General features: G+C 35.1%; 2 protein-coding genes across 2 annotated transcripts; both read right to left on the reverse strand.

The window, feature by feature from the left end:
- Nucleotides 1-8,180: 8,180 nt before the first annotated feature.
- LOC136222584 (phospholipase A1-II 1-like) lies at nucleotides 8,181-9,769 on the reverse strand. The gene is made up of 2 exons (XM_066010336.1): nucleotides 9,218-9,769; nucleotides 8,181-9,132 (listed from the first exon to the last, which is right to left on the reverse strand). Exons 1-2 carry the CDS (start codon nucleotides 9,767-9,769, stop codon nucleotides 8,491-8,493), a joined length of 1,194 nt encoding a protein of 397 aa, XP_065866408.1. The 3' UTR covers nucleotides 8,181-8,490.
- Nucleotides 9,770-22,192: 12,423 nt separating this feature from the next.
- LOC136224618 (phospholipase A1-II 1-like) lies at nucleotides 22,193-23,592 on the reverse strand. Its single transcript, XM_066013004.1, has 2 exons — nucleotides 23,024-23,592; nucleotides 22,193-22,938 (listed from the first exon to the last, which is right to left on the reverse strand). The coding sequence occupies exons 1-2, from the start codon at nucleotides 23,573-23,575 to the stop codon at nucleotides 22,297-22,299; spliced, it is 1,194 nt and encodes a 397-aa protein (XP_065869076.1). The 5' UTR covers nucleotides 23,576-23,592; the 3' UTR covers nucleotides 22,193-22,296.
- Nucleotides 23,593-25,558: the final 1,966 nt, after the last annotated feature.

Genomic DNA, 25,558 nt, shown 5'->3' on the forward strand with positions numbered 1-25,558 from the left:
TAATTTGAAATCATCAGATTTTGAATAAAGTAAACCCAAATTAGTTGTACCTTTAATATAACGGAGAATTCTTTTTGCTGCGTTCCAATGTGACACCGTTGGGGCTTCCATGTATCGACTTACTAAGCCGACTGCATAAAGAATATCTGGTCTCGTACATGTCAAGTATCTGAGACTTCCGGCCAAGCTTCGGAATAATATCGGGTTGACTCTGTCTCCACCTTCATCTTTTGTCAACTTGATTCCACATTTGACTAGCGTGCTGACAGAATTACAATTTTCCATCTTGAACTTCTTTAAGATCTCCTTCGCAAAACCACCTTGAGAAATAAAAATTCCGCCGTCATTCTGCTTCACTTCAATGCCAAGATAATATGACATTAGACCAATGTCAGTCATCTCGAACTCACGAGACATTGTCTTCTTGAACTCTTCAAACATCTTAGGATTGTTCCCTGTAAAAATGAGATCATCCACATACAAACAAACAAGTAACATATCTCCATTTTTCACCTTTGCATACATGGCATATTCATGTGGGCATTTGACAAAACCATTTTCTTAAAAATATTTGTCAATGCGACTGTTCCAGGCCCGTGATGCTTGCTTAAGACCATAAAGTGCCTTTTTCAATTTTAGCACTTTGTTTTCTTGACCTTTCATAACATACCCAGGTGGTTGCTGGATATAAATTTCCTCTTCCAGATATCCGTTGAGAAATGCAGATTTCACGTCCATTTGATGGATTCTCCACCCGTGTTGAGCAGCTACAGAAATTATCAGTCTGATACTCTCCATTCTGGCAACAGGAGCAAAAACTTCATTGTAGTCAATTCCGGGTCGTTGACTGAACCCTTTTGCCACCAGTCTTGCTTTATGTCGGACGATTTCACCGTTTGCATCTTTCTTTGCTTTGAAAACCCATTTAACTCCAATGGGTTTTTGACCGACCAGAAGTGATGTCAGCTCCCATGTTTTATTTTTCTCGATCAAATGAATCTCCTCTTCCATGGCTTTTCTCCATTTTTCATCTTTCATTGCTTCTTCTGGATCTGTTGGTTCATCATTAACAAAATGATAATAAAGTGTTAATTCATCATCGAGATTTCTTGTTACATCATAGAGATCTTTAATAGGTATGAATTTTTTAGGCTTTCCGGGCGGATGTTTATCTGAACTGTCTTCATTACTCGAGGACGAACTCGAACTAGATGAGCTTACTGATGTCGAATTGGTTGCTGGTGTTGTGGCTGCGACTGTGGCTGGTTCTTCCTGATCATTGTCTTCATCCATAAAAGGATAAAAACTGTAGCATAATGATCTCTATGAGGAGTTTGATCCCAAACACCGACAGTTGGCGATCTGTTCAACAGGTAGACAGCACAGTCCACTGCTTCGGCCCATAACTCCTTCGGTAAATTTTTGCTTTTTAACATGCTCCTCACCATGTTGAGCACCGTTCTGTTCTTTCTTTCTACTACGCCATTTTGCCGAGGTGATCTGGGGACTCAAAGGAAATGACGGATTCCATGATCTTCACAAAATTGCTTGAAAGAGATGGACATGTATTCACCACCTCTGTCTGATCTGAGTTCCTTAATAGAATGACCACTTTCTTTCTCCACTTGGACTTTCAATTTTTTAAATGTCTCAAAAACTTCTGTTTTTTCCTTCAAAAAATACACCCAGGTTTTTCTACTATAATCATCAATGAAAAGTAGAAAATATTTATTTTTTCCCAGGGACTGTGGAGTGATCGGTCCACACACGTCTGTGTGAACTAGCTCAAGTGGCGCATTTGCTCTTGACATGGACTCCTTTGGAAAACTGGTTCTGAATTGTTTTCCAACAAGACATCCTTGACACAGTTGATGAGGCTGGTCAATGTGAGGCAATCCGTTTACCATCTGCTTCTGTCCCAACAGCTTCAGTCCTCCAAAATTGAGATGTCCGTACCGTAAATGCCAAAGCCAGGGGGGACTTTGCACACGAGCTTTCAAACATTTGGCCACGTCCGTCTGAATGTTAATTGTGAACATTCTGTTTCTCGCCATGGGTACTCGTGCAATCAGCTCCTTTTTCTCATTCAACAGGAGTAGTTTCCGGTCCACCATGTGAACTTCATAATTTTTCTCGAGTAACTGTCCCAAACTCAAAATATTTCTTTTCATGTTAGAAACATAATAAACATTATCAATAAACTGGTGAGCGCCATTTTTGAGCCGAATAAGAATGGTTCCTTTGCCTGTAATAGGAACCTTAGAGGAATCTCCAAATACAACATTACCGCGAATGGATTCATAGAGCTCCACGAACATCTCCTTGTCACCACACATATGGTTACTTGCCGCATTGTCAAGATACCAGATATTATTTTCGCGATTTTCTTCACCTTCGTAGGTAAGTAACACTGTGCCAGTTACTTCCTCATCTTGAATATTATTGACAGTCTCCTCTACCTCCTTAGGCGGACTCCAACATTCCATCGCGTAGTGACCATACTTAGAGCAATTGTAACATTGAATGTTGGACTTGTCGCGTCCTTCATTCGGCCTCTAGTTTCCTCTTCCTTGACCGTGTCCTCGGCCTCTTCCTCTGCCTCTGGTGAATTGAGTGCTTCTGTCATTGTTGCTATTGCTGTTTTCATTTCTGCCTTGACTTCTGCCACGTCCTCGTCCTCTACCATTTCCTCCTCGACCTCTTCCGCGTCCTCTGTCGGAATGACTACTTTCGCCATTTTTAAACACAGCCTTTGTTGCTAAGACTTGTTCTGCGGAATCTTCTCTTCGTTTCTCAAACTGCTCCTCTCGTGCTTGTAGTGACCCTACAACTTCATCAACGGACATTTCGCTGATGTCTCTGGACTCCTCCATAGCCACCACTATGTAATCAAATTTTGGTAGTAGTGATCGCATAATTTTTTCAACAATTCTGGACTCTTCAATTTTTTCTCCATACTGCCGCATCTGATTTATGACAGATTTTACTCGGGATGAGTAATCACTAATGACCTCCGTCTCTTTCATCCTCATCGTCTCAAATTCTCCTCTCAGCATCTGCAAACGAACTTTTTTAACTTTCTCCTCCCCTCGAAGAGAAACTCGTAGGATTTCCCACGCTTGTTTGGCGGTTGTAGCTTCAGCTACTTTCTCGAACATTAATTCATCCAAACCTTGATGGATGAGAGTAAGCGGCTTTTGATCGCTTTTGCGATTTTTTTGCAAAGTATCTTTTTCTGCCTATGACAATGCTGCCTCGTTGGACGGGACTACGTAGCCTTTTTCAACAATGTCCCAGACATCTTGACATCCGAGTAACGCCTTCATTCGAATACACCAACTTGAATAATTGGTTTTGGTGAGCTGAGGGTATTGATAAGGAAGTTTAAGACCGTCTCACATTTTTATAGGGTCTTTTTTGCGGAAGACTGACTCTCGTAACGTGGCTCTGATACCATTTTGTTAGAGTAGAAGAACTAAAACTGAAAATTGTCGAGGGCTAAATATATAATTTAGACGGCCTAATTAGTTTATGGAATACAAAATAAAGAGTCAAGGCACAAAATACATGGTATAAAAAAAAAATAAGGACTTGGACTATATTTTTTCGGACACTCAACATCTAAAAAATGAGACCTCCATATATAAAAAATCCAATAAATTATTTCTTGGACAAACCCATACAAAACCCATACATAGACTTTGACACATACAACACACTCATACCTTGACTTTGAATACAACTATTTAATTCTTTCTTTTCACATGCTTTTGTTTTATTTATTTTTATTTTTTATATCAAAAATTAAGTTTATTATTTTTTATTATTATTATTTTAACAAAGTATTCTAAAGAATTTTTAGAATAACTTTTTAATTCTTGATTTTTGGCGATATTCTAAATGGATTAATTTCTAAAACTTAAGGAAGTACACTAATTGGTTTTTTTTTTAATTCACTTAAATACAATTGTAATGTAGTCTTTGGTGTTTAATTTATACTGATCATACTCGTTTATGTTGAATAACAATGACGTTAGTTACATATTGAATTAAATTAAGTTAAACTTTCTTATTTGAGCTTTGAGTAAATTAATTGTGTTGATAAATTTGAAATATTGAAATTATAATTTATTCATTATTTTGAAAGGAGTGTATATAATTATATATTTTAAAATGGAGTGGTTTGTTTAGTGGAAAGTAAATTATCTTAATTGTTGGAGCAAAATTCAGGTGGTTGATCCTAGTATCAAATGTAAGAGTACGATATATATTATTTGTGACGAAGGGTTATTAAAATTTTCTATATACTTTTTCGGGTAAAACACTACAAGAAACAAGCTTTTGTTGGGAAAATTTTCCCCACAAAAATCTTAATTTCGCCACTAAAGGTTTTGTGAAATGAAAACTTCAACAAAATAAACACGGATATTATGGCAAAACAACTACCAAAAGGAATCAAAATAAACATATACTGAACCAAGCCGTATAAATCCTTGATGAAGGGCACGACCAGAAGAAGACCGGGGCTGAGCATCACCAAACTGAGTTAGAGACCGACAAACCATTATTAGCGAGTGTAACAGCAACACAAAATGTGAATTCCACAAACTGCCTCATCGTGCAAAGGATCAAGGGGTGTACCCATTCCTGATTAATATCTCAAGGAACTGAAGTGGACTTCGTCCTAAAAAGACACAACCTAGCAGAATCAACTTCGAGTCGTAGACGATGCCAACCATTACTCCAAGCTTTCTTAATAGCAAAGGTAACACCCTTAAGCCCAGTTTAGAAAGAAAACGATTATGGAATAGAAAAGACAAACGCGCCATGAGAAAAACCCTTATAGCATTATCAAAAATTGGTGTCGGAGCAGCTGAACAAGGGCCCTCACAATGAAAAACCAAATGTATTTAACGTCATCCAGAAAAAGAGGCACACTAATGAGCCACAACGATGCAAGGCGCCTTGGGAGGACGACCCGACAGAAAAAACTGTGAAATAATATGTTGTTCAAGCTAGATTGTTTAATGGTCTTCAAATAATGAAATCTGACTCCGTAATCATACACCAAAGGGATCGAAGCGAACATAAAATTCTCAGAGTATGATTGTGGAAGAAAGCTTCATTTTGAAGATGTCACAAAAGTCAAAATTGTGCTAACAATGGCAGACGACGACAAAACGCTTTATTGGGAACTGGAAGTATGATGTGTAGCACTAATCTAACATATTTAAATGCTTGCCAAAGAGTCTAGAGATGGCTTTCTAGATCTCAATTGTGAAATTCCAGTGCTGAAAGGGATGACCAAAGGACTCGTTCGAGGCGCAACAAAGAGATTAGCTACGAGTAACAAACTACTAGAAAAATAAGAGTTACACGCCAATTTAAGGAACCAACACTATTCAAAACGAAGCCCATCTCGACCGCCTAGGTCCCGCTCGAATTCGAGAATCTTCCCCGATTTTGTCTGATTAGTCCCTCTAGGCATTTTTTTTTTGCTCCTTGCCGATTTTTAGCCGCTTGGGATCTGTCGACGTCGCCTAGACCGCCTAGACGCCGCCTAAGTGACGATGAAGAAAATCATTTTTTGTGTTGAATTTATTTTTTTCTTTATTATAATTTACTTTTGAGTTCTTTCAATGATATTGTTGTTGAAATGTTGATGTTTGTATAGTTTTAGAGATATATGTTCGAAATATAGATGATTTTCTATATTAAATAATTTATACTATTGTTTTTAGATATTATAATACATATTAATTGAATTTATATAATAATTTGTTGATTAACAAATAAAAAATACAGATCCGATTAATCCCCGGTTAATCTCCGACCAATCCTTGATTAATTCTTGAGGGCCATGTCCGTCTGACTAGCACGTAACGTTTTCTACAACCTTGGGAACCAAACATAAATCTGTCTCTAATTGAGGACTAAAGTTTTTCATTAACAATACTATTAATCACTAAGTACGTGAAAAGTCTTTGCCCACTCGGCACTTAATCTTAAAGACCTAATTTTATAGAAAACAATATGCCTTTATTTTTTAAGTGCAAAGTGTAACTTTTTTTTTACCAAAAAGACAAAAGTGTTGTTACTACTTTTATCCCAACTCCTATTTACCTGTCCCAATCTTTCATCTTCCTCCTTTATAAGGGCAGCGAGCGGAGTTGGCAATAGTCTCATACTGATTCTGATTACTGGGTAGATTCACTTGCATCTTTTATTTCTAATGTACATCTCCAGGTTCATTAATGATAGTTTCTAGGCTTAATTGGAACCCAACCCCCTAAACTTATAACTTTTTTTCACCTGACCCCCTCAACTTAGGGGACAACCTCTCAACCCCATCAACTCTCCAAAAACATCATATACAACCTCTTACACCCATATGTTCGGTCAAAATATTGACCCGTGTAGAAAATGTGCTTGACTGTTGACCACACCAATGACATGTGTCATTTTTTTATTAAATTTTTTCATTGACACCCCTGCTCGGCGAGCAAGCCCATTTGTGCTCGGTGAGCAACTACCAGAGATGGATTTCGATCAGAATTCTTATGCAAGAATCTCAACTCCAATCAACTCGTAACACGTGGCATTTGTGTGGTCAGCAGTCAAGCGCGTTTTCCACACGGGTCAATATTTTGACCGAACATAGGAGTGTAAGAGGCTGTATGTGATGTTTTTGGAGAATTGAGGGGCTTGAGAGGTTGTCCCCTAAGTTGATGGGTCAGGTGAAAAAAAAGTTACAAGTTTAGGGGTTTGGGTGCCTATTAAGCCTAGTTTCTATCTATCTAAAAAAAGATAAACTCCTAAATCCATTTGGGCACAACAATAGTCATAAAAGTTTATGCTCATGTTTCTTTCAGCATTCAAAATTATGGTTCACCAAGTGGCTCTTTTGGCAGAGTTTCAATTTTTATTTATGTTTTTTTTTTCTTAACTTTTTTTTTGTTTGTTTTTCAGGTTTACCCCCATTTTCAGGTATTCCTTATTTTAGCTTCTTAATTTTTTTCATTTTTCATGGAAAACTTTATGGAATTTAGAGTTGCAAGTGCTCGACCCAGACTACAGTTAAGCATGCATCTTTATTTAATGTTGTGTATCTGTCCACAAGTCTCCGAACCACAGCTAGAACCTGCATCTAATATATATTATATTATAATCAGTCTCAATTTAGTGAATTTCGTTGGCCATACATAGTTTTCTCTTTCTTCAGGCCAGTGGTCATTTTATGTTAAATCGAGACAAGTTGGCAGTTCATCGTGGCTTCTGTGGCTCGAGGGGAATTGTGAAGGAAGTAATGATAAATAAGATTTATTGTCTAGATAGGATTACTTTATATGTGTAATTAGAATTCTTAGCATGCGTAGCATTTTCTTATTTATATTAGTCCTAGTTACTTGCCTATATGTATATATATGCTTGTGTATGATTTATTTAAGGGTTAATTCAAAAATAAAAAAAAATCAACGTGGTTTCACGTTTTTGCAGATGGATACCTGTAGCTTTTTCCTAACAAAACAAGCCATGTGGTTGGCCATTTTTTTTTATTTTGGGTTGACTTTACCAAATTTGGCTGATAACGAACTCGAAATGAAACTTTTCAAGAATTAAAATTGTTTAGTATCATATTTACTATGGAACCACATTTATTATTTTTCAAAATCGTTATTTTTGGAGTTTTCTCTTGCTAAACATTAACTTTCTATCTCATAAAAACAACAACACCTAAATGGACCCAAACCTAAAAAGTTGAAAAATTAAATGTCACATTATGTATATTTTGTTGTAAATTAACACAATGTCGAACCTTGGAGGGTTAGAGCTTGAATTTGAAGGCCTAGAAATACCCACGAGTACTTGTAACTCATTTGGTTTTCTTCAGGAACTTGTGTTTTGGGTATATCTTCTACTTTTATTTTCTGTGTTTTGATGTTTTTTATTATTTGATTATAACTGAATACTGACTAATAAGTGATATGTAATTCATGCGGATAAATTGATACAATAATTGGCATAGTTTGTAAAACAAAAACCGCATGTTTTACACAAATTAAAAAGACCTTTAATAGAACACAGTATAGTGTTTAGAAATGCTAAGTAGAAAGCAGAGCCAAATAGTACCATAATGATAATGAAATTGAGTGAAATACAAATTTAATTAGAAAGTATGGTAATGAATCTAGCGTGTTGAATAAGTTCTAGTAAGCATAAAACAACTTTTTCAATAATTTTGATAGGAGAAAGAAACTTGAGTTATTCTTAAAGGAGATAGTACAATGATAAATTACAAGATAAGAAACAGACACACACAGTCACAATCCTAAACCTTAAAAGGAAAAAGGGTTAGGAAAATAAAGAAAAAACACTTGAGAAATTGATGATTTAGAGTCCAAATTTAACTAGCATACACTTATATTTATTTGATAGATTAGGGGTATATGTGTAGTTTTTGGGTTAAATTTGGAGCTTATAGGTTTATAATTAAGAAAGAATTAGATCAGGAGGAGGAGGAGGAATGTAGTCATTGAGCTTCCAAAATCCATTCTCCATCTGAACCAAACCTTTATTGATAACAGAGGTCCACCAAGTGGGAGGCACCTTGTAAAGAGCATTCAAGAGATCATCATATTTGTTGACTAGTGCAACATCGAAATCAAATCCCAACTTGAAGTCATTTCCTTCTCCTTGGTAAGCAGCAATTCCATAGAAATGAAGGTTGAGATCATGCGACTGCACGTTGGTGTGTGTCTTTATGTCTGCTGAATTTTGGGTGTTAATGTAAAGCTGTACACCAACCTCTGAATATCTAGTGATAATTAAATCTGGAGGAAGATCAGGAACAATATCCTTATTATTTCGAATGCGCAACAGATGAAGATTAGGCAGGGAATTAAACAATTCCAGAAATGTTTTGTCTCCAACGCGGGGGCAACCATAAACAAAAGCAGTGACTGGATATACGACCGAAGTAGAACCAGATGGCTTGTTATATCCATTGAAAACTATGTCCATTGCATTCAGAGTTGCAAGTGCTCCACCCAAACTATGACCTACTACAGTTATGCTCACATCTTCATTTAATGCTGAGTATTTGTCCACAAGTCTCCGAACCACAGCTAGAACCTGTATCCAATATATACTATATTATAGTCAGTCTTATTTATTTATGTGAAAGTGAAAGTGAAAGTGAAATACAAATAATATATACCTGTTCTCTAGCACTGGTTTTACTGTAAACTGAATTTGCACTTTTGTCAGTGTAGACATTGAGAAAACCCTGATGTACCTTTGCATTATTACTAGGAAAAACCTCTGGAGCTGAAGTCTGACAAAAGTTAATATTTTTTAACCATTCAATTGGCAACCTTGTTCCCCTCCAACATATCAGGATGTCTCTCCTGCCTAAAACAAGCTTTCCTTCATCGGTTGCAACAGCAACATACCCCATAAATGCAGATTGTCTTTTTGCCCAATCTCCAATTTCGACTTCTGATCTTGCATAAAAGCAGTCACTCACTTCGTATTTGAATGGATTCCCAAGTTCTAGTCCTGCCCGAATGAACAGTTCCTCCGTAGGAAATAAGCATAGTCCATACCCATCAGATTGTTCCACGCCATTGAAACAATCATTCACCGCACTAATTCTTTCACCGTACTGAACAAGATACCGCCGGAGATTATCGTCGATAGGGTCTAAAAGACCATTCCAATTGTTTTCAATGCCGCTAAGTGCCTTCCATTTTGATGCTATGCACTCCATTATGATATGATATATGCTTTTAATTTGTTTTTCTCTGATCTTCCTTCTTATTTGCACATATATATAGGTATCAAAATTAGTATTTTAATCAACACCAGATAAGGATCCATTATTAGAAAAATTATATCAGTTTATGTTTATCCAAATTAATCTGGATGTTCAACAGCCTAATCAAATTCAGAAATGTGATTTACATGTTTTTATAACATCTGTACTGTAAATATATACTTTATAGTCTAGTTACTCTGAAAAATTAAGGATAATATTCATTATATATCAACATTAACCCTTTCTTCTTCTTGTTTAACGTTTACTTATTTTTTTATACTTTTATTTCTCGTCTCATACCCACCCACGTTTTTATTTCTTTTTCATCTTGTTAATCACTTTCCAATTCTTTATCATCCTAGCTTCCAATATTATATATCATTCATCTTATCTTTTTGGTAGATTAACCAAAGAAATTCTATATTAATTAACTAAGCCTATATATAATAGGGATCCGAATTAATTAATTAAGCCTATATACAATGAGCTAGAGATGAATTAATTAGTCCTCTCGGAATTGATTTAAGGGTCCCTGAATTTGGCTAATAGGATCAATTTTCTCCTAATTCAACTTTAAGCATCAATCTAACCCTTTAACTCGACACTTGATATCAAATTAGTCCAAATGACACGTGTCTAATAACTGCCAATCATATACTGACACGTGTCCTTTTCCGACTAATTTGATCTCAAGTGTCCAGTTCAAGGACCAATTTGATACCCAAACTCCATTAATTATTCCTACTAGTCAACTTAAATGGCCAAATTGTTTCTTAATTAGAACATTGAACTTATGATTTGATAGTTAAGTTCTTATTGCTTCTTTCAAAATTAGAACTTATGTTTTTAATTTTGATAGTTAAGTTCTTACGTTTTGATATGACTCCTTCAAAACTAGAATTACAATACCAACTTAGACCTTATTTCAGAATTAGAATGAGTGTACATGTTTCACAGATATTCAGAACCAATGTATAAAAGAGTTTAGGGAATGTGATTTTAAAAAAAAAACAAAATACTCCAGATATGAAATTAGGAATGAGCTTAGGGTTTATAACTTTAAATCTTTAGATTTTCAATTGTATTTAAATTTGTGAATGTTTTGCTAAATAGGTGACATGTTTATTATATATTTATGTTTTGTTTAATTGATTTATTTATTTATTATTAACGAGTATGGGTACCTCGGAATTAAATGAGACAAAATGGATCCAAAATGTGCATCTGTTAGGGTAATGGGAAAAGAATAAATATAATAACAGCGTAACTGTACGAGAATAACCTTGCTTACACATAAGTATGATTAACACAGGGTATATATATATTAAAAATAAAATATTTGATTTGTGAATATATATAAAATTATAAAGCATTATTAAGTCTGGTTATATCATTATAACTAAACTTTTTTTAGAACAACTTTGAAATATATTTATTATATATATAAAAGTTTAATGCCAGAAATATATATTTAACACTGACAAAATTATATATATAGGGAATAAAGTCTAATGTGAGAAATATATATTTAACACTGATAAATTTTCTATCATTTCAATCCAATTCGGTTATCGGTCCAATTCTAGATAAATTTCTATCAATGTTTTTAATGTCAAATGTTCAATTCCGTCCAGTTCTTTGAAAAAAGTCAATGGTTCGGGTTGATCCTATATATTGACTCATGAACATCGTTTTTTGGAGAAAGCATAATCAACTTCGATTTTGTCATTTTCCGGCAAGATATATGTATTCAAATGAGGATTTGGACTCTTAGGGTTGCAGGGATTATGTTGGTATACTCGGTTTCTTCGTATGTCAAAGTTGAATTCTCCCGAATCAATTGTATTCCCGACGAGGTACAAAAACAATGTAGAAGATTCCTGAAATTATTTTTAAAGTATGTTAGAGTAGAAGAACTAAAACTGAAAATTGTCGAGGGCTAAATATATAATTTTGACGGGCTAATTAGTTTATGGAATACAAAATAAAGAGTCAAGGCACAAAATACATGGTATAAAAAAAAATAAGGACTTGACTATATTTTTTCAGACACTCAACATCTCAAAAATGAGACCTCCTTATATAAAAAATCCAATACAATATTTCTTGTACAAACCCATACAAAACCCATAAAAAACCCATACATAGACTTTGACACATACATTACACCCATACCTTGACTTTGAATACAACTATTTAATTCTTTCTTTTCACATGCTTTTGTTTTATTTATTTTATTTATTGTTATTTTTTATATCAAAAATTAAGTTTATTATTTTGTATTATTATTATTTTAACATGCTCCATTAAACTTAATTTTTCGTGACTCCCAATTGAGCTCTCAGTTGACTGAACACGTCATGTTTTAGCGGCTTCGTGAAAATATCTGCAATTTGATCTTGAGTTTTCACGTACTCAGCTTTACCTCCTTTTGCTCAATGCATTCCCGAATAAAATGATACCTCGTATCAATGTGCTTACTTCGATCATGAAACACTGGATTTTTCGCTAATGCCAGTGCAGATTTATTATCAATAAAAATCTCTGTTGGATCATTTTGACTCATCTGAAATTCTTTTAGAAATTTCCGGAGCCAAATCGCATGACACACACTAGATGTTGCAGCTACATATTCAGCTTCGCAGGTAGATAACGTCACGATCAGTTGCTTTTTTGAACTCCATGTGAATGCAGTATCACCCAGAAAAAATACAAAACCAGTTGTACTTTTTCGGTCATCCTTGTCATCGGCCCAGTCACTATCACTGTATCCAACTAATTTGAAATCATCAGATTTTGAATAAAGTAAACCCAAATTAGTTGTACCTTTAATATAACGGAGAATTCTTTTTGCTGCGTTCCAATGTGACACCGTTGGGGCTTCCATGTATCGACTTACTAAGCCGACTGCATAAAGAATATCTGGTCTCGTACATGTCAAGTATCTGAGACTTCCGGCCAAGCTTCGGAATAATATCGGGTTGACTCTGTCTCCACCTTCATCTTTTGTCAACTTGATTCTACATTTGACTAGCGTGCTGACAGAATTACAATTTTCCATCTTGAACTTCTTTAAGATCTCCTTCGCAAAACCACCTTGAGAAATAAAAATTCTGCCGTCATTCTGCTTCACTTCAATGCCAAGATAATATGACATTAGACCAATGTCAGTCATCTCGAACTCACGAGACATTGTCTTCTTGAACTCTTCAAACATCTTAGGATTGTTCCCTGTAAAAATGAGATCATCCACATACAAAAAAACAAGTAACATATCTCCATTTTTCACCTTTGCATACATGGCATATTCATGTGGGCATTTGACAAAACCATTTTCTTAAAAATATTTGTCAATGCGACTGTTCCAGGCCCGTGATGCTTGCTTAAGACCATAAAGTGCCTTTTTCAATTTTAGCACTTTGTTTTCTTGACCTTTCATAACATACCCAGGTGGTTGCTGGATATAAATTTCCTCTTCCAGATATCCGTTGAGAAATGCAGATTTCACGTCCATTTGATGGATTCTCCACCCGTGTTGAGCAGCTACAGAAATTATCAGTCTGATACTCTCCATTCTGGCAACAGGAGCAAAAACTTCATTGTAGTCAATTCCGGGTCGTTGACTGAACCCTTTTGCCACCAGTCTTGCTTTATGTCGGACGATTTCACCGTTTGCATCTTTCTTTGCTTTGAAAACCCATTTAACTCCAATGGGTTTTTGACCGACCAGAAGTGATGTCAGCTCCCATGTTTTATTTTTCTCGATCAAATGAATCTCCTCTTCCATGGCTTTTCTCCATTTTTCATCTTTCATTGCTTCTTCTGGATCTGTTGGTTCATCATTAACAAAATGACAATAAAGTGTTAATTCATCATCGAGATTTCTTGTTACATCATAGAGATCTTTAATAGGTATGAATTTTTTAGGCTTTCCGGGCGGATGTTTATCTGAACTGTCTTCATTACTCGAGGACGAACTCGAACTAGATGAGCTTACTGATGTCGAATTGGTTGCTGGTGTTGTGGCTGCGACTGTGGCTGGTTCTTCCTGATCATTGTCTTCATCCATAAAAGGATAAAAACTGTAGCTGTTTTCTTTTTCACCGGTCCAGTCCCAAACTGCTTCTTCATCAATGGTGACATCTCTACTGATGATGATTTTTTGAGTCTGAGGATCCAACATTTTGTACCCTTTGGAATGTTCTGAATAGCCCACAAACAAATATTTCTTGCTTTTATCATCTAGCTTCTTGCGTTCTTCATCCGGTACATGGACATGAGCAACACTGCCAAAAAGAGGCAAATGAGAAATACTGGGTTTTATTCCGCTCCATGCTTCTTGTGGAGTTTGATCCCAAACACCGACAGTTGGCGATCTGTTCAACAGGTAGACAGCACAGTCCACTGCTTTGGCCCATAACTCCTTCGGTAAATTTTTGCTTTTTAACATGCTCCTCACCATGTTGAGCACCGTTCTGTTCTTTCTTTCTACTACGCCATTTTGCCGAGGTGATCTGGGGACTGAAAGGAAATGACGGATTCCATGATCTTCACAAAATTGCTTGAAAGAGATGGACATGTATTCACCACCTCTGTCTGATCTGAGTTCCTTAATAGAATGACCACTTTCTTTCTCCACTTGGACTTTCAATTTTTTAAATGTCTCAAAAACTTCTGTTTTTTCCTTCAAAAAATACACCCAGGTTTTTCTACTATAATCATCAATGAAAAGTAGAAAATATTTATTTTTTCCCAGGGACTGTGGAGTGATCGGTCCACACACGTCTGTGTGAACTAGCTCAAGTGGCGCATTTGCTCTTGACATGGACTCCTTTGGAAAACTGGTTCTGAATTGTTTTCCAACAAGACATCCTTGACACAGTTGATGAGGCTGGTCAATGTGAGGCAATCCGTTTACCATCTGCTTCTGTCCCAACAGCTTCAGTCCTCCAAAATTGAGATGTCCGTACCGTAAATGCCAAAGCCAGGGGGGACTTTGCACACGAGCTTTCAAACATTTGGCCACGTCCGTCTGAATGTTAATTGTGAACATTCTGTTTCTCGCCATGGGTACTCGTGCAATCAGCTCCTTTTTCTCATTCAACAGGAGTAGTTTCCGGTCCACCATGTGAACTTCATAATTTTTCTCGAGTAACTGTCCCAAACTCAAAATATTTCTTTTCATGTTAGAAACATAATAAACATTATCAATAAACTGGTGAGCGCCATTTTTGAGCCGAATAAGAATGGTTCCTTTGCCTGTAATAGGAACCTTAGAGGAATCTCCAAATACAACATTACCGCGAACGGATTCATAGAGCTCCACGAACATCTCCTTGTCACCACACATATGGTTACTTGCCGCATTGTCAAGATACCAGATATTATTTTCGCGATTTTCTTCACCTTCGTAGGTAAGTAACACTGTGCCAGTTACTTCCTCATCTTGAATATTATTGACAGTCTCCTCTACCTCCTTAGGCGGACTCCAACATTCCATCGCGTAGTGACCATACTTAGAGCAATTGTAACATTGAATGTTGGACTTGTCGCGTCCTTCATTCGGCCTCCAGTTTCCTCTTCCTTGACCGTGTCCTCGGCCTCTTCCTCTGCCTCTGGTGAATTGAGTGCTTCTGTCATTGTTGTTATTGCCGTTTTCATTTCTGCCTTGACTTCTGCCACGTCCTCGTCCTCTACCATTTCCTCCTCGACCTCTTCCGTGTCCTCTGCCGGAATGAGTACTTTCGCCATTTTTAAACACAGCCTTTGTTGCTCAGACTTGTCCTGCGGAATCTTTTCTTCGTTTCTCAAACCGCTCCTCTCGTGCTTGTAGTGACCCTACAACTTCATCAACGGACATTTCGCTGATGTCTCTGGACTCCTCCATAGCCACCACTATGTAATCAAATTTTGGTAGTAGTGATCGCATAATTTTTTCAACAATTCTGGACTCTTCAATTTTTTCTCCATACTGCCGCATCTGATTTATGATAGATTTTACTCGGGATGAGTAATCACTAATGACCTCCGTCTCTTTCATCCTCATCGTCTCAAATTCTCCTCTCAGCATCTGCAAACGAACTTTTTTAACTTTCTCCTCCCCTTGAAGAGAAACTCGTAGGATTGCCCACGCTTGTTTGGCGGTTGTAGCTTCAGCTACTTTCTCGAACATTAATTCATCCAAACCTTGATGGATGAGAGTAAGCGGCTTTTGATTGCTTTTGCGATTTTTTTGCAAAGTATCTTTTTCTGCCTGTGACAATGCTGCCTCGTTGGACGGGACTACGTAGCCTTTTTCAACAATGTCCCAGACATCTTGACATCCGAGTAACGCCTTCATTCAAATACACCAACTTGAATAATTAGTTTTGGTGAGCTGAGGGTATTGATAAGGAAGTTTGAGACCGTTTGACATTTTTATAGGGTCTGTTTTGCGGAAGACTGACTCCCGTAACGTGGCTCTGATACCACTTTGTTAGAGTAAAAGAACTAAAACTGAAAAATGTCGAGGGCTAAATATATAATTTTGACGGACTAATTAGTTTATGGAATACAAAATAAAGAGTCAAGGCACAAAATACATGGTATAAAAAAAACTAAGGACTTGGACTATATTTTTTCGGACAATCAACATCTAAAAAATGAGACCTCCTTATATAAAAAAATCTACTGTTATAAAAACCGGACCGGACCGGCCGGTCGAACCGGTCGAACCGGAAACTGGCCAGGAGTCCGGTCCAGAGTACTCCGGTTTGTTGAATCTTCAACAAACCGGACAGACCCGGGGTTGAACCGGAAACCGGAGGTCGGACCGGAAATCGATGCAACCCCGGTTTTTTGAAGATTTACCGAAAAAACTTTAAATAAAAAAAAAGTAAAAAATAGAGATCTGGTAGACAGAAACCGAGAGACACAGGAATTGTGGGGTGGAATTCCACATGACATAGATGATGATCAGCCAAAAGAGATCTGCAAGAAAATGAAGAAATGGAGATCTGCTGCTTGTGATTTTTTCATCTGCAAAAAACGAAAAATGGAAGCCAGAGGAGAGAAAGAAAGAAAAGCTGGTTTAGAGATGTGTGAAGTGAAAGAAAAAATGGAAGCCAGAGGACAACTAAATCATAATTCAAAATGACCAATTCTCTCTCCTACTCTTCTTTTCTCTCTTTTTCATTTTTCGATAAACTACTATTTCTCTCTTATTAAAATACTAACTTTATTCTTTATTTTATAATACATCAAAAAATTCAAAGGTTATTCATTCAATTTTTTTAAAAATAAACGAAATACAACAACCTTAATCAGATGCCATTTTAATAAAAAAAATGAGAAAAAATAATTAGACCCATTTTATATTTAAAAAATATTTCATTACATACTTAAGTTTTAAATTGACCAAAAACAATAACAAATCAAATTTTTATTATTTTGGATATATATAATTTTAAAAAAATAATTTTAAATTAGTTATATATATAAATATTATTTATTTATTTATTACATCATCCGGTCCGACCATTCCGAGCCATCCGATCCGACCAAGTGACCCGTGACCCTTTTATAAATCCGGTTTGATGTCCGGTCCGGTTCTGATAACATTGAAAAAATCCAATACATTATTTCTTGGACAAACCCATACAAAACCCATACAAAACCCATACATAGACTTTGACACATACATCACACCAATACCTTGACTTTGAATACAACTATTTAATTCTTTCTTTTCACATGCTTTTGTTTTATTTATTTTTATTTTTTATATCAAAAATTAAGTTTATTATTTTTTATTATTATTATTTTAACAAAGTATTCTAAAGAATTTTTAGAATAACTTTTTAATTCTTGATTTTTGGCGATATTCTAAATGGATTAATTTCTAAAACTTAATGATGTACGCTAATTCTTTTTTTTAATTCACTTAAATACAATTGTAATGTAGTCTTTGGTGTTTAATTTATACTGATCATACTTGTTTATGTTGAATAACAATGACGTTAGTTACATATTGAATTAAATTAAGTTAAACTTTGTTATTTGAGCTTTGAGTAAATTAATTGTGTTGATAAATTTGAAATATTGAAATTATAATTTATTCATTATTTTGAAAGGAGTGTATATAATTATATGTTTTAAAATGGAGTGGTTTGTTTAGTGGAAAGTAAATTATCTTAATTGTTGGAGCAAAATTCAGGTTGTTGATCCTAGTATCAAATGTAAGAGTACGATATATACTATTTATGACGAAGGGTTATTAAAATTTTCTATATACTTTTTCGGGTAAAACACTACAAGAAACAAGCTTTTGTCGGGAAAATTTTCCCCACAAAACATCTTAATTTCCCCACTGAAGGTTTTGTGAAATGAAAACTTCAACAAAATAAAAACGGATATTATGGCAAAAAGAAACAACTACCAAAAGGAATCAGATAAACATATACTAAACCAAGCCGTATAAATCCTTGATGAAGGGCACGACCAGAAGAAGACCGGGGCTGAGCATCACCAAACTGAGTTAGAGACCGACAAACCATTATTAGCGAGTGTAACAACAACACAAAATGTGAATTCCACAAACTGCCTCTTCGTGCAAAGGATCAAGCGGTGTACCCATTCCTGATTAATATCTCAAGGAACTGAAGTGGACTTCGTCCTAAAAAGACACAACCTAGCATAATCAACTTCGAGTCGTAGACGATGCCAACCATTACTCCAAGCTTTCTTAATAGCAAAGGTAACACCCTTAAGCCCTGTTTAGAAAGAAAACGATTATGGAATAGAAAAGACAAACGCGCAATGAGAAAAAACCCTTATAACATTATGAAAAATTGGTGTCGGAGCAGCTGAACAAGGGCCCTCACAATGCAAAACCCAATGTATTTAACGTCATCCGGAAAGAGAGGCAGACTAATGAGCCTCAACGATGCAAGGCGCCTTGGGAGGATGACCCGACAGAAAAAACTGTGAAATAATATGTTGTTCAAGCTAGATTATTTAATGGTCTTCAAATAATGAAATCTGACTTCGTAATCATACACTAAAGGGATCGAAGCGAACATAAAATTCTCAGAGTATGATTGTGGAAGAAAGCTTCATTTTGAAAATGTCACAAAAGTCAAAATTGTGCTAACAATGGCAGCCGACGACAAAACGCTTTATTGGGAACTGGAAGTATGATGTGTAGCACTAATCAACATATCAAGAATGGAATTAGACATATTTAAATGCTTGCCAAAGAGTCTAGAGATGGCTTTCTAGATCTCAATTGTGAAATTCCAGTGCTGAAAGGGATGACCAAAGGACTCGTTCGAGGCGCAACAAAGATATTAGCTACGAGTAACAAACTACTAGAAAAATAAGAGTTACACGCCAATTTAAGGAACCGACACTATTCAAAACGAAGCCCATCTCGACCGCCTAGGTCCCGCTTGAAATCGAGAATCTGTCCCGATTTTGTCTGATTAGTCCCTCTAGGCATTTTTTTTGGCTCCTTGCCGATTTTTAGCCGCTTGGGATCTGTCGACGTCGCCTAGATGACCTAGACGCCGCCTAAGTGACGATGAAGAAAATCATTTTTTGTGTTGAATTTATTTTTTTCTTTATTATAATTTACTTTTGAGTTCTTTCAATGATATTGTTGTTGAAATGTTGATGTTTGCATAGTTTTAGAGATATATGTTCGAAATATAGATGTTTTTCTATATTAAATAATTTTATACTATTGTTTTTAGATATTATAATACATATTAATTGAATTTATATAATAATTTTTTGATTAACAAATAAAAAAATACAGATTCGATTAATCCCCGGTTAATCTTCGACCAATTTCCGATTAATTCTTGAGTCCATGTCCGTCTGACTAGCACGTAACGTTTTCTACAACCTTGGGAACCAAACATAAATTAGTCTCTAATTGAGGACTAAATTTTTTCATTAACAATACTATTAATCACTAAGTACGTGAAAAGTCTTTGGCCACTCGACACTTAATCTTAAAGACCTAATTTTATAGAAAACAATATGCGTTTATTTTTTAAGGGCAAAGTGTAACTTTTTCTTTTACCAAAAAGACAAAAGTGTTGTTACTACTTCTATCCCAACTCCTATTTACCTGTCCCAATCTTTCATCTTCCTCCTTTATAAGGGCAGCGAGCGGAGTTGGCAATAGTCTCATACTGATTCTGATTACTAGGTAGATTCACTTGCATCTTTTATTTCTAATGTACATCTCCAGGTTCATTAATGATAGTTTCTAGGCTTAATTGGAACCCAACCCCCTAAACTTATAACTTTTTTTTCACCTGACCCCATCAACTTAGGGGACAACCTGTCAACCCCATCAACTCTCCAAAAACATCATATACAACCTCTTACACCCATATGTTCGGTCAAAATATTGACCCGTGTAGAAAATGTGCTTCACTATTGACCACACCAATGCCATGTGTCATTTTTTTATTAAAATTTTTTCATTGACACCCCTGCTCGGCGAGCAAGCCCATTTGTGCTCGGGAAGCAACTACCAGACATGGATTTCGATCAGAATTCTTATGCCAAAATCCCAACTCCAATCAACTCGTAACACGTGGCATTTGTGTGGTCAGCAGTCAAGCGCGTTTTCCACACGGGTCAATATTTTGACCGAACATAGGAGTGTAAGAGGCTGTATGTGATGTTTTTAGAGAATTGAGGGGTTGAGAGGTTGTCTCCTAAGTTGATGGGTCAGGTGAAAAAAAGTTACAAGTTTAGGGGTTTGGGTGCCTATTAAGCCTAGTTTCTATCTATCTAAAAAAAGATAAACTCCTAAATCCATTTGGGCACAACAATAGTCATAAAAGTTTATGCTCATGTTTCTCTCAGCATTCAAAATTATGGTTCACCAAGTGGCTCTTTTGGCAGAGTCTCAATTTTTATTTATGTTTTTTTTTTAACTTTTTTTTGTTTGTTTTTCAGGTTTACCCCCATTTTCAGGTATTCCTTATTTTAGCGTCTTAATATTTTTTCATTTTTCATGGAAAACTTTATGGAATTTAAAGTTGCAAGTGCTCGACCCAGACTACAGTTAAGCATGCATCTTTATTTAATATTGTGTATCTGTCCATAAGTCTCCGAACCACAGCTAGAACCTGCATCTAATATATATTATATTATAATCAGTCTCAATTTGGTGAATTTCGTTGGCCATACATAGTTTTCTCTTTCTTCAGGCCAGTGGTCATTTTATGTTAAATCGAGACAAGTTGGCAGTTCATCGTGGCTTCTGTGGCTCGAGGGGAATTGTGAAGGAAGTAATCATAAATAAGATTTATTGTCTAGATAGGATTACTTTATATGTGTAATTAGAATTCCTAGCATGCGTAGCATTTTCTTATTTATATTAGTCCTAGTTAATTGCCTATATGTATATATATGCTTGTGTATGATTTATTTAAGGGTTAATTCAAAAATAAAAAAAAAATCAACGTGGTTTCACGTTTTTGCAGATGGATACCTGTAGCTTTTTCCTAACAAAACAAGCCATGTGGTTGGCCATTTTTTTTTATTTTGGGTTGACTTTACCAAATTTGGCTGATAACGAACTCGAAATGAAACTTTTCAAGAATTAAAATTGTTTAGTATCATATTTACTATGGAACCACATTTATTATTTTTCAAAATCGTTATTTTTGGAGTTTTCTCTTGCTAAACATTAACTTTCTATCTCATAAAAACAACAACACCTAAATGGACCCAAACCTAAAAAGTTGAAAAATTAAATGTCACATTATGTATATTTTGTTGTAAATTAACACAATGTCGAACCTTGGAGGGTTAGAGCTTGAATTTGAAGGCCTAGAAATACCCACGAGTACTTGTAACTCATTTGGTTTTCTTCAGGAACTTGTGTTTTGGGTATATCTTCTACTTTTATTTTCTGTGTTTTGATGTTTTTTATTATTTGATTATAACTGAATACTGACTAATAAGTGATATGTAATTCATGCGGATAAATTGATACAATAATTGGCATAGTTTGTAAAACAAAAACCGCATGTTTTACACAAATTAAAAAGACCTTTAATAGAACACAGTATAGTGTTTAGAAATGCTAAGTAGAAAGCAGAGCGAAATAGTACCATAATGATAATGAAATTGAGTGAAATACAAATTTAATTAGAAAGTATGGTAATGAATCTAGCGTGTTGAATAAGTTCTAGTAAGCATAAAACAACTTTTTCAATAATTTTGATAGGAGAAAGAAACTTGAGTTATTCTTAAAGGAGATAGTACAATGATAAATTACAAGATAAGAAACAGACACACACAGTCACAATCCTAAACCTTAAAAGGAAAAAGGGTTAGGAAAATAAAGAAAAAACACTTAAGAAATTGATGATTTAGAGTCCAAATTTAACTAGCATACACTTATATTTATTTGATAGATTAGGGGTATATGTGTAGTTTTTGGGTTAAATTTGGAGCTTATAGGTTTATAATTAAGAAAGAATTAGATCAGGAGGAGGAGGAGGAATGTAGTCATTGAGCTTCCAAAATCCATTCTCCATCTGAACCAAACCTTTATTGATAACAGAGGTCCACCAAGTGGGAGGCACCTTGTAAAGAGCATTCAAGAGATCATCATATTTGTTGACTAGTGCAACATCGAAATCAAATCCCAACTTGAAGTCATTTCCTTCTCCTTGGTAAGCAGCAATTCCATAGAAATGAAGGTTGAGATCATGCGACTGCACGTTGGTGTGTGTCTTTATGTCTGCTGAATTTTGGGTGTTAATGTAAAGCTGTACACCAACCTCTGAATATCTAGTGATGATTAAATCTGGAGGAAGATCAGGAACAATATCCTTATTATTTCGAATGCGCAACAGATGAAGATTAGGCAGGGAATTAAACAATTCCAGAAATGTTTTGTCTCCAACGCGGGGGCAACCATAAACAAAAGCAGTGACTGGATATACGACCGAAGTAGAACCAGATGGCTTGTTATATCCATTGAAAACTATGTCCATTGCATTCAGAGTTGCAAGTGCTCCACCCAAACTATGACCTACTACAGTTATGCTCACATCTTCATTTAATGCTGAGTATTTGTCCACAAGTCTCCGAACCACAGCTAGAACCTGTATCCAATATATACTATATTATAGTCAGTCTTATTTATTTATGTGAAAGTGAAAGTGAAAGTGAAATACAAATAATATATACCTGTTCTCTAGCACTGGTTTTACTGTAAACTGAATTTGCACTTTTGTCAGTGTAGACATTGAGAAAACCCTGATGTACCTTTGCATTATTACCAGGAAAAACCTCTGGAGCTGAAGTCTGACAAAAGTTAATATTTTTTAACCATTCAATTGGCAACCTTGTTCCCCTCCAACATATCAGGATGTCTCTCCTGCCTAAAACAAGCTTTCCTTCATCGGTTGCAACAGCAACATACCCCATAAATGCAGATTGTCTTTTTGCCCAATCTCCAATTTCGACTTCTGATCTTGCATAAAAGCAGTCACTCACTTCGTATTTGAATGGATTCCCAAGTTCTAGTCCTGCCCGAATGAACAGTTCCTCCGTAGGAAATAAGCATAGTCCATACCCATCAGATTGTTCCACGCCATTGAAACAATCATTCACCGCACTAATTCTTTCACCGTACTGAACAAGATACCGCCGGAGATTATCGTCGATAGGGTCTAAAAGACCATTCCAATTGTTTTCAATGCCGCTAAGTGCCTTCCATTTTGATGCTATGCACTCCATTATGATATGATATATGCTTTTAATTTGTTTTTCTCTGATCTTCCTTCTTATTTGCACATATATATAGGTATCAAAATTAGTATTTTAATCAACACCAGATAAGGATCCATTATTAGAAAAATTATATCAGTTTATGTTTATCCAAATTAATCTGGATGTTCAACAGCCTAATCAAATTCAGAAATGTGATTTACATGTTTTTATAACATCTGTACTGTAAATATATACTTTATAGTCTAGTTACTCTGAAAAATTAAGGATAATATTCATTATATATCAACATTAACCCTTTCTTCTTCTTGTTTAACGTTTACTTATTTTTTTATACTTTTATTTCTCGTCTCATACCCACCCACGTTTTTATTTCTTTTTCATCTTGTTAATCACTTTCCAATTCTTTATCATCCTAGCTTCCAATATTATATATCATTCATCTTATCTTTTTGGTAGATTAACCAAAGAAATTCTATATTAATTAACTAAGCCTATATATAATAGGGATCCGAATTAATTAATTAAGCCTATATACAATGAGCTAGAGATGAATTAATTAGTCCTCTCGGAATTGATTTAAGGGTCCCTGAATTTGGCTAATAGGATCAATTTTCTCCTAATTCAACTTTAAGCATCAATCTAACCCTTTAACTCGACACTTGATATCAAATTAGTCCAAATGACACGTGTCTAATAACTGCCAATCATATACTGACACGTGTCCTTTTCCGACTAATTTGATCTCAAGTGTCCAGTTCAAGGACCAATTTGATACCCAAACTCCATTAATTATTCCTACTAGTCAACTTAAATGGCCAAATTGTTTCTTAATTAGAACATTGAACTTATGATTTGATGGTTAAGTTCTTATTGCTTCTTTCAAAATTAGAACTTATGTTTTTAATTTTGATAGTTAAGTTCTTACGTTTTGATATGACTCCTTCAAAACTAGAATTACAATACCAACTTAGACCTTATTTCAGAATTAGAATGAGTGTACATGTTTCACAGATATTCAGAACCAATGTATAAAAGAGTTTAGGGAATGTGATTTTAAAAAAAAAACAAAATACTCCAGATATGAAATTAGGAATGAGCTTAGGGTTTATAACTTTAAATCTTTAGATTTTCAATTGTATTTAAATTTGTGAATGTTTTGCTAAATAGGTGACATGTTTATTATATATTTATGTTTTGTTTAATTGATTTATTTATTTATTATTAACGAGTATGGGTACCTCGGAATTAAATGAGACAAAATGGATCCAAAATGTGCATCTGTTAGGGTAATGGGAAAAGAATAAATATAATAACAGCGTAACTGTACGAGAATAACCTTGCTTACACATAAGTATGATTAACACAGGGTATATATATATTAAAAATAAAATATTTGATTTGTGAATATATATAAAATTATAAAGCATTATTAAGTCTAGTTATATCATTATAACTAAACTTTTTTTAGAACAACTTTGAAATATATTTATTATATATATAAAAGTTTAATGCCAGAAATATATATTTAACACTGACAAAATTATATATATAGGGAATAAAGTCTAATGTGAGAAATATATATTTAAAACTGATAAATTTTCTGTCATTTCAATCCAATTCGGTTATCGGTCCAATTCTAGATAAATTTCGATCAATGTTTTTAATGTCAAATTTTCAATTCCGTCCAGTTCTTTGAAAAAAGTCAATGGTTCGGGTTGATCCGATATATTGACTCATGAACATCGTTTTTTGGAGAAAGCATAATCAACTTCGATTTTGTCATTTTCCGGCAAGATATATGTATTCAAATGAGGATTTGGACTCTTAGGGTTGCAGGGATTATGTTGGTATACTCGGTTTCTTCGTATGTCAAAGTTGAATTCTCCCGAATCAATTGTATTCCCGACGAGGTACAAAAATAATGTAGAAGATTCCTGAAATTATTTTTAAAGTATGTTAGAGTAGAAGAACTAAAACTGAAAATTGTCG

The sequence above is a fragment of the Euphorbia lathyris genome, chromosome 3, assembly GCF_963576675.1.
Source record: "Euphorbia lathyris chromosome 3, ddEupLath1.1, whole genome shotgun sequence".
In the NCBI taxonomy this organism is placed as follows: domain Eukaryota; kingdom Viridiplantae; phylum Streptophyta; class Magnoliopsida; order Malpighiales; family Euphorbiaceae; genus Euphorbia; species Euphorbia lathyris.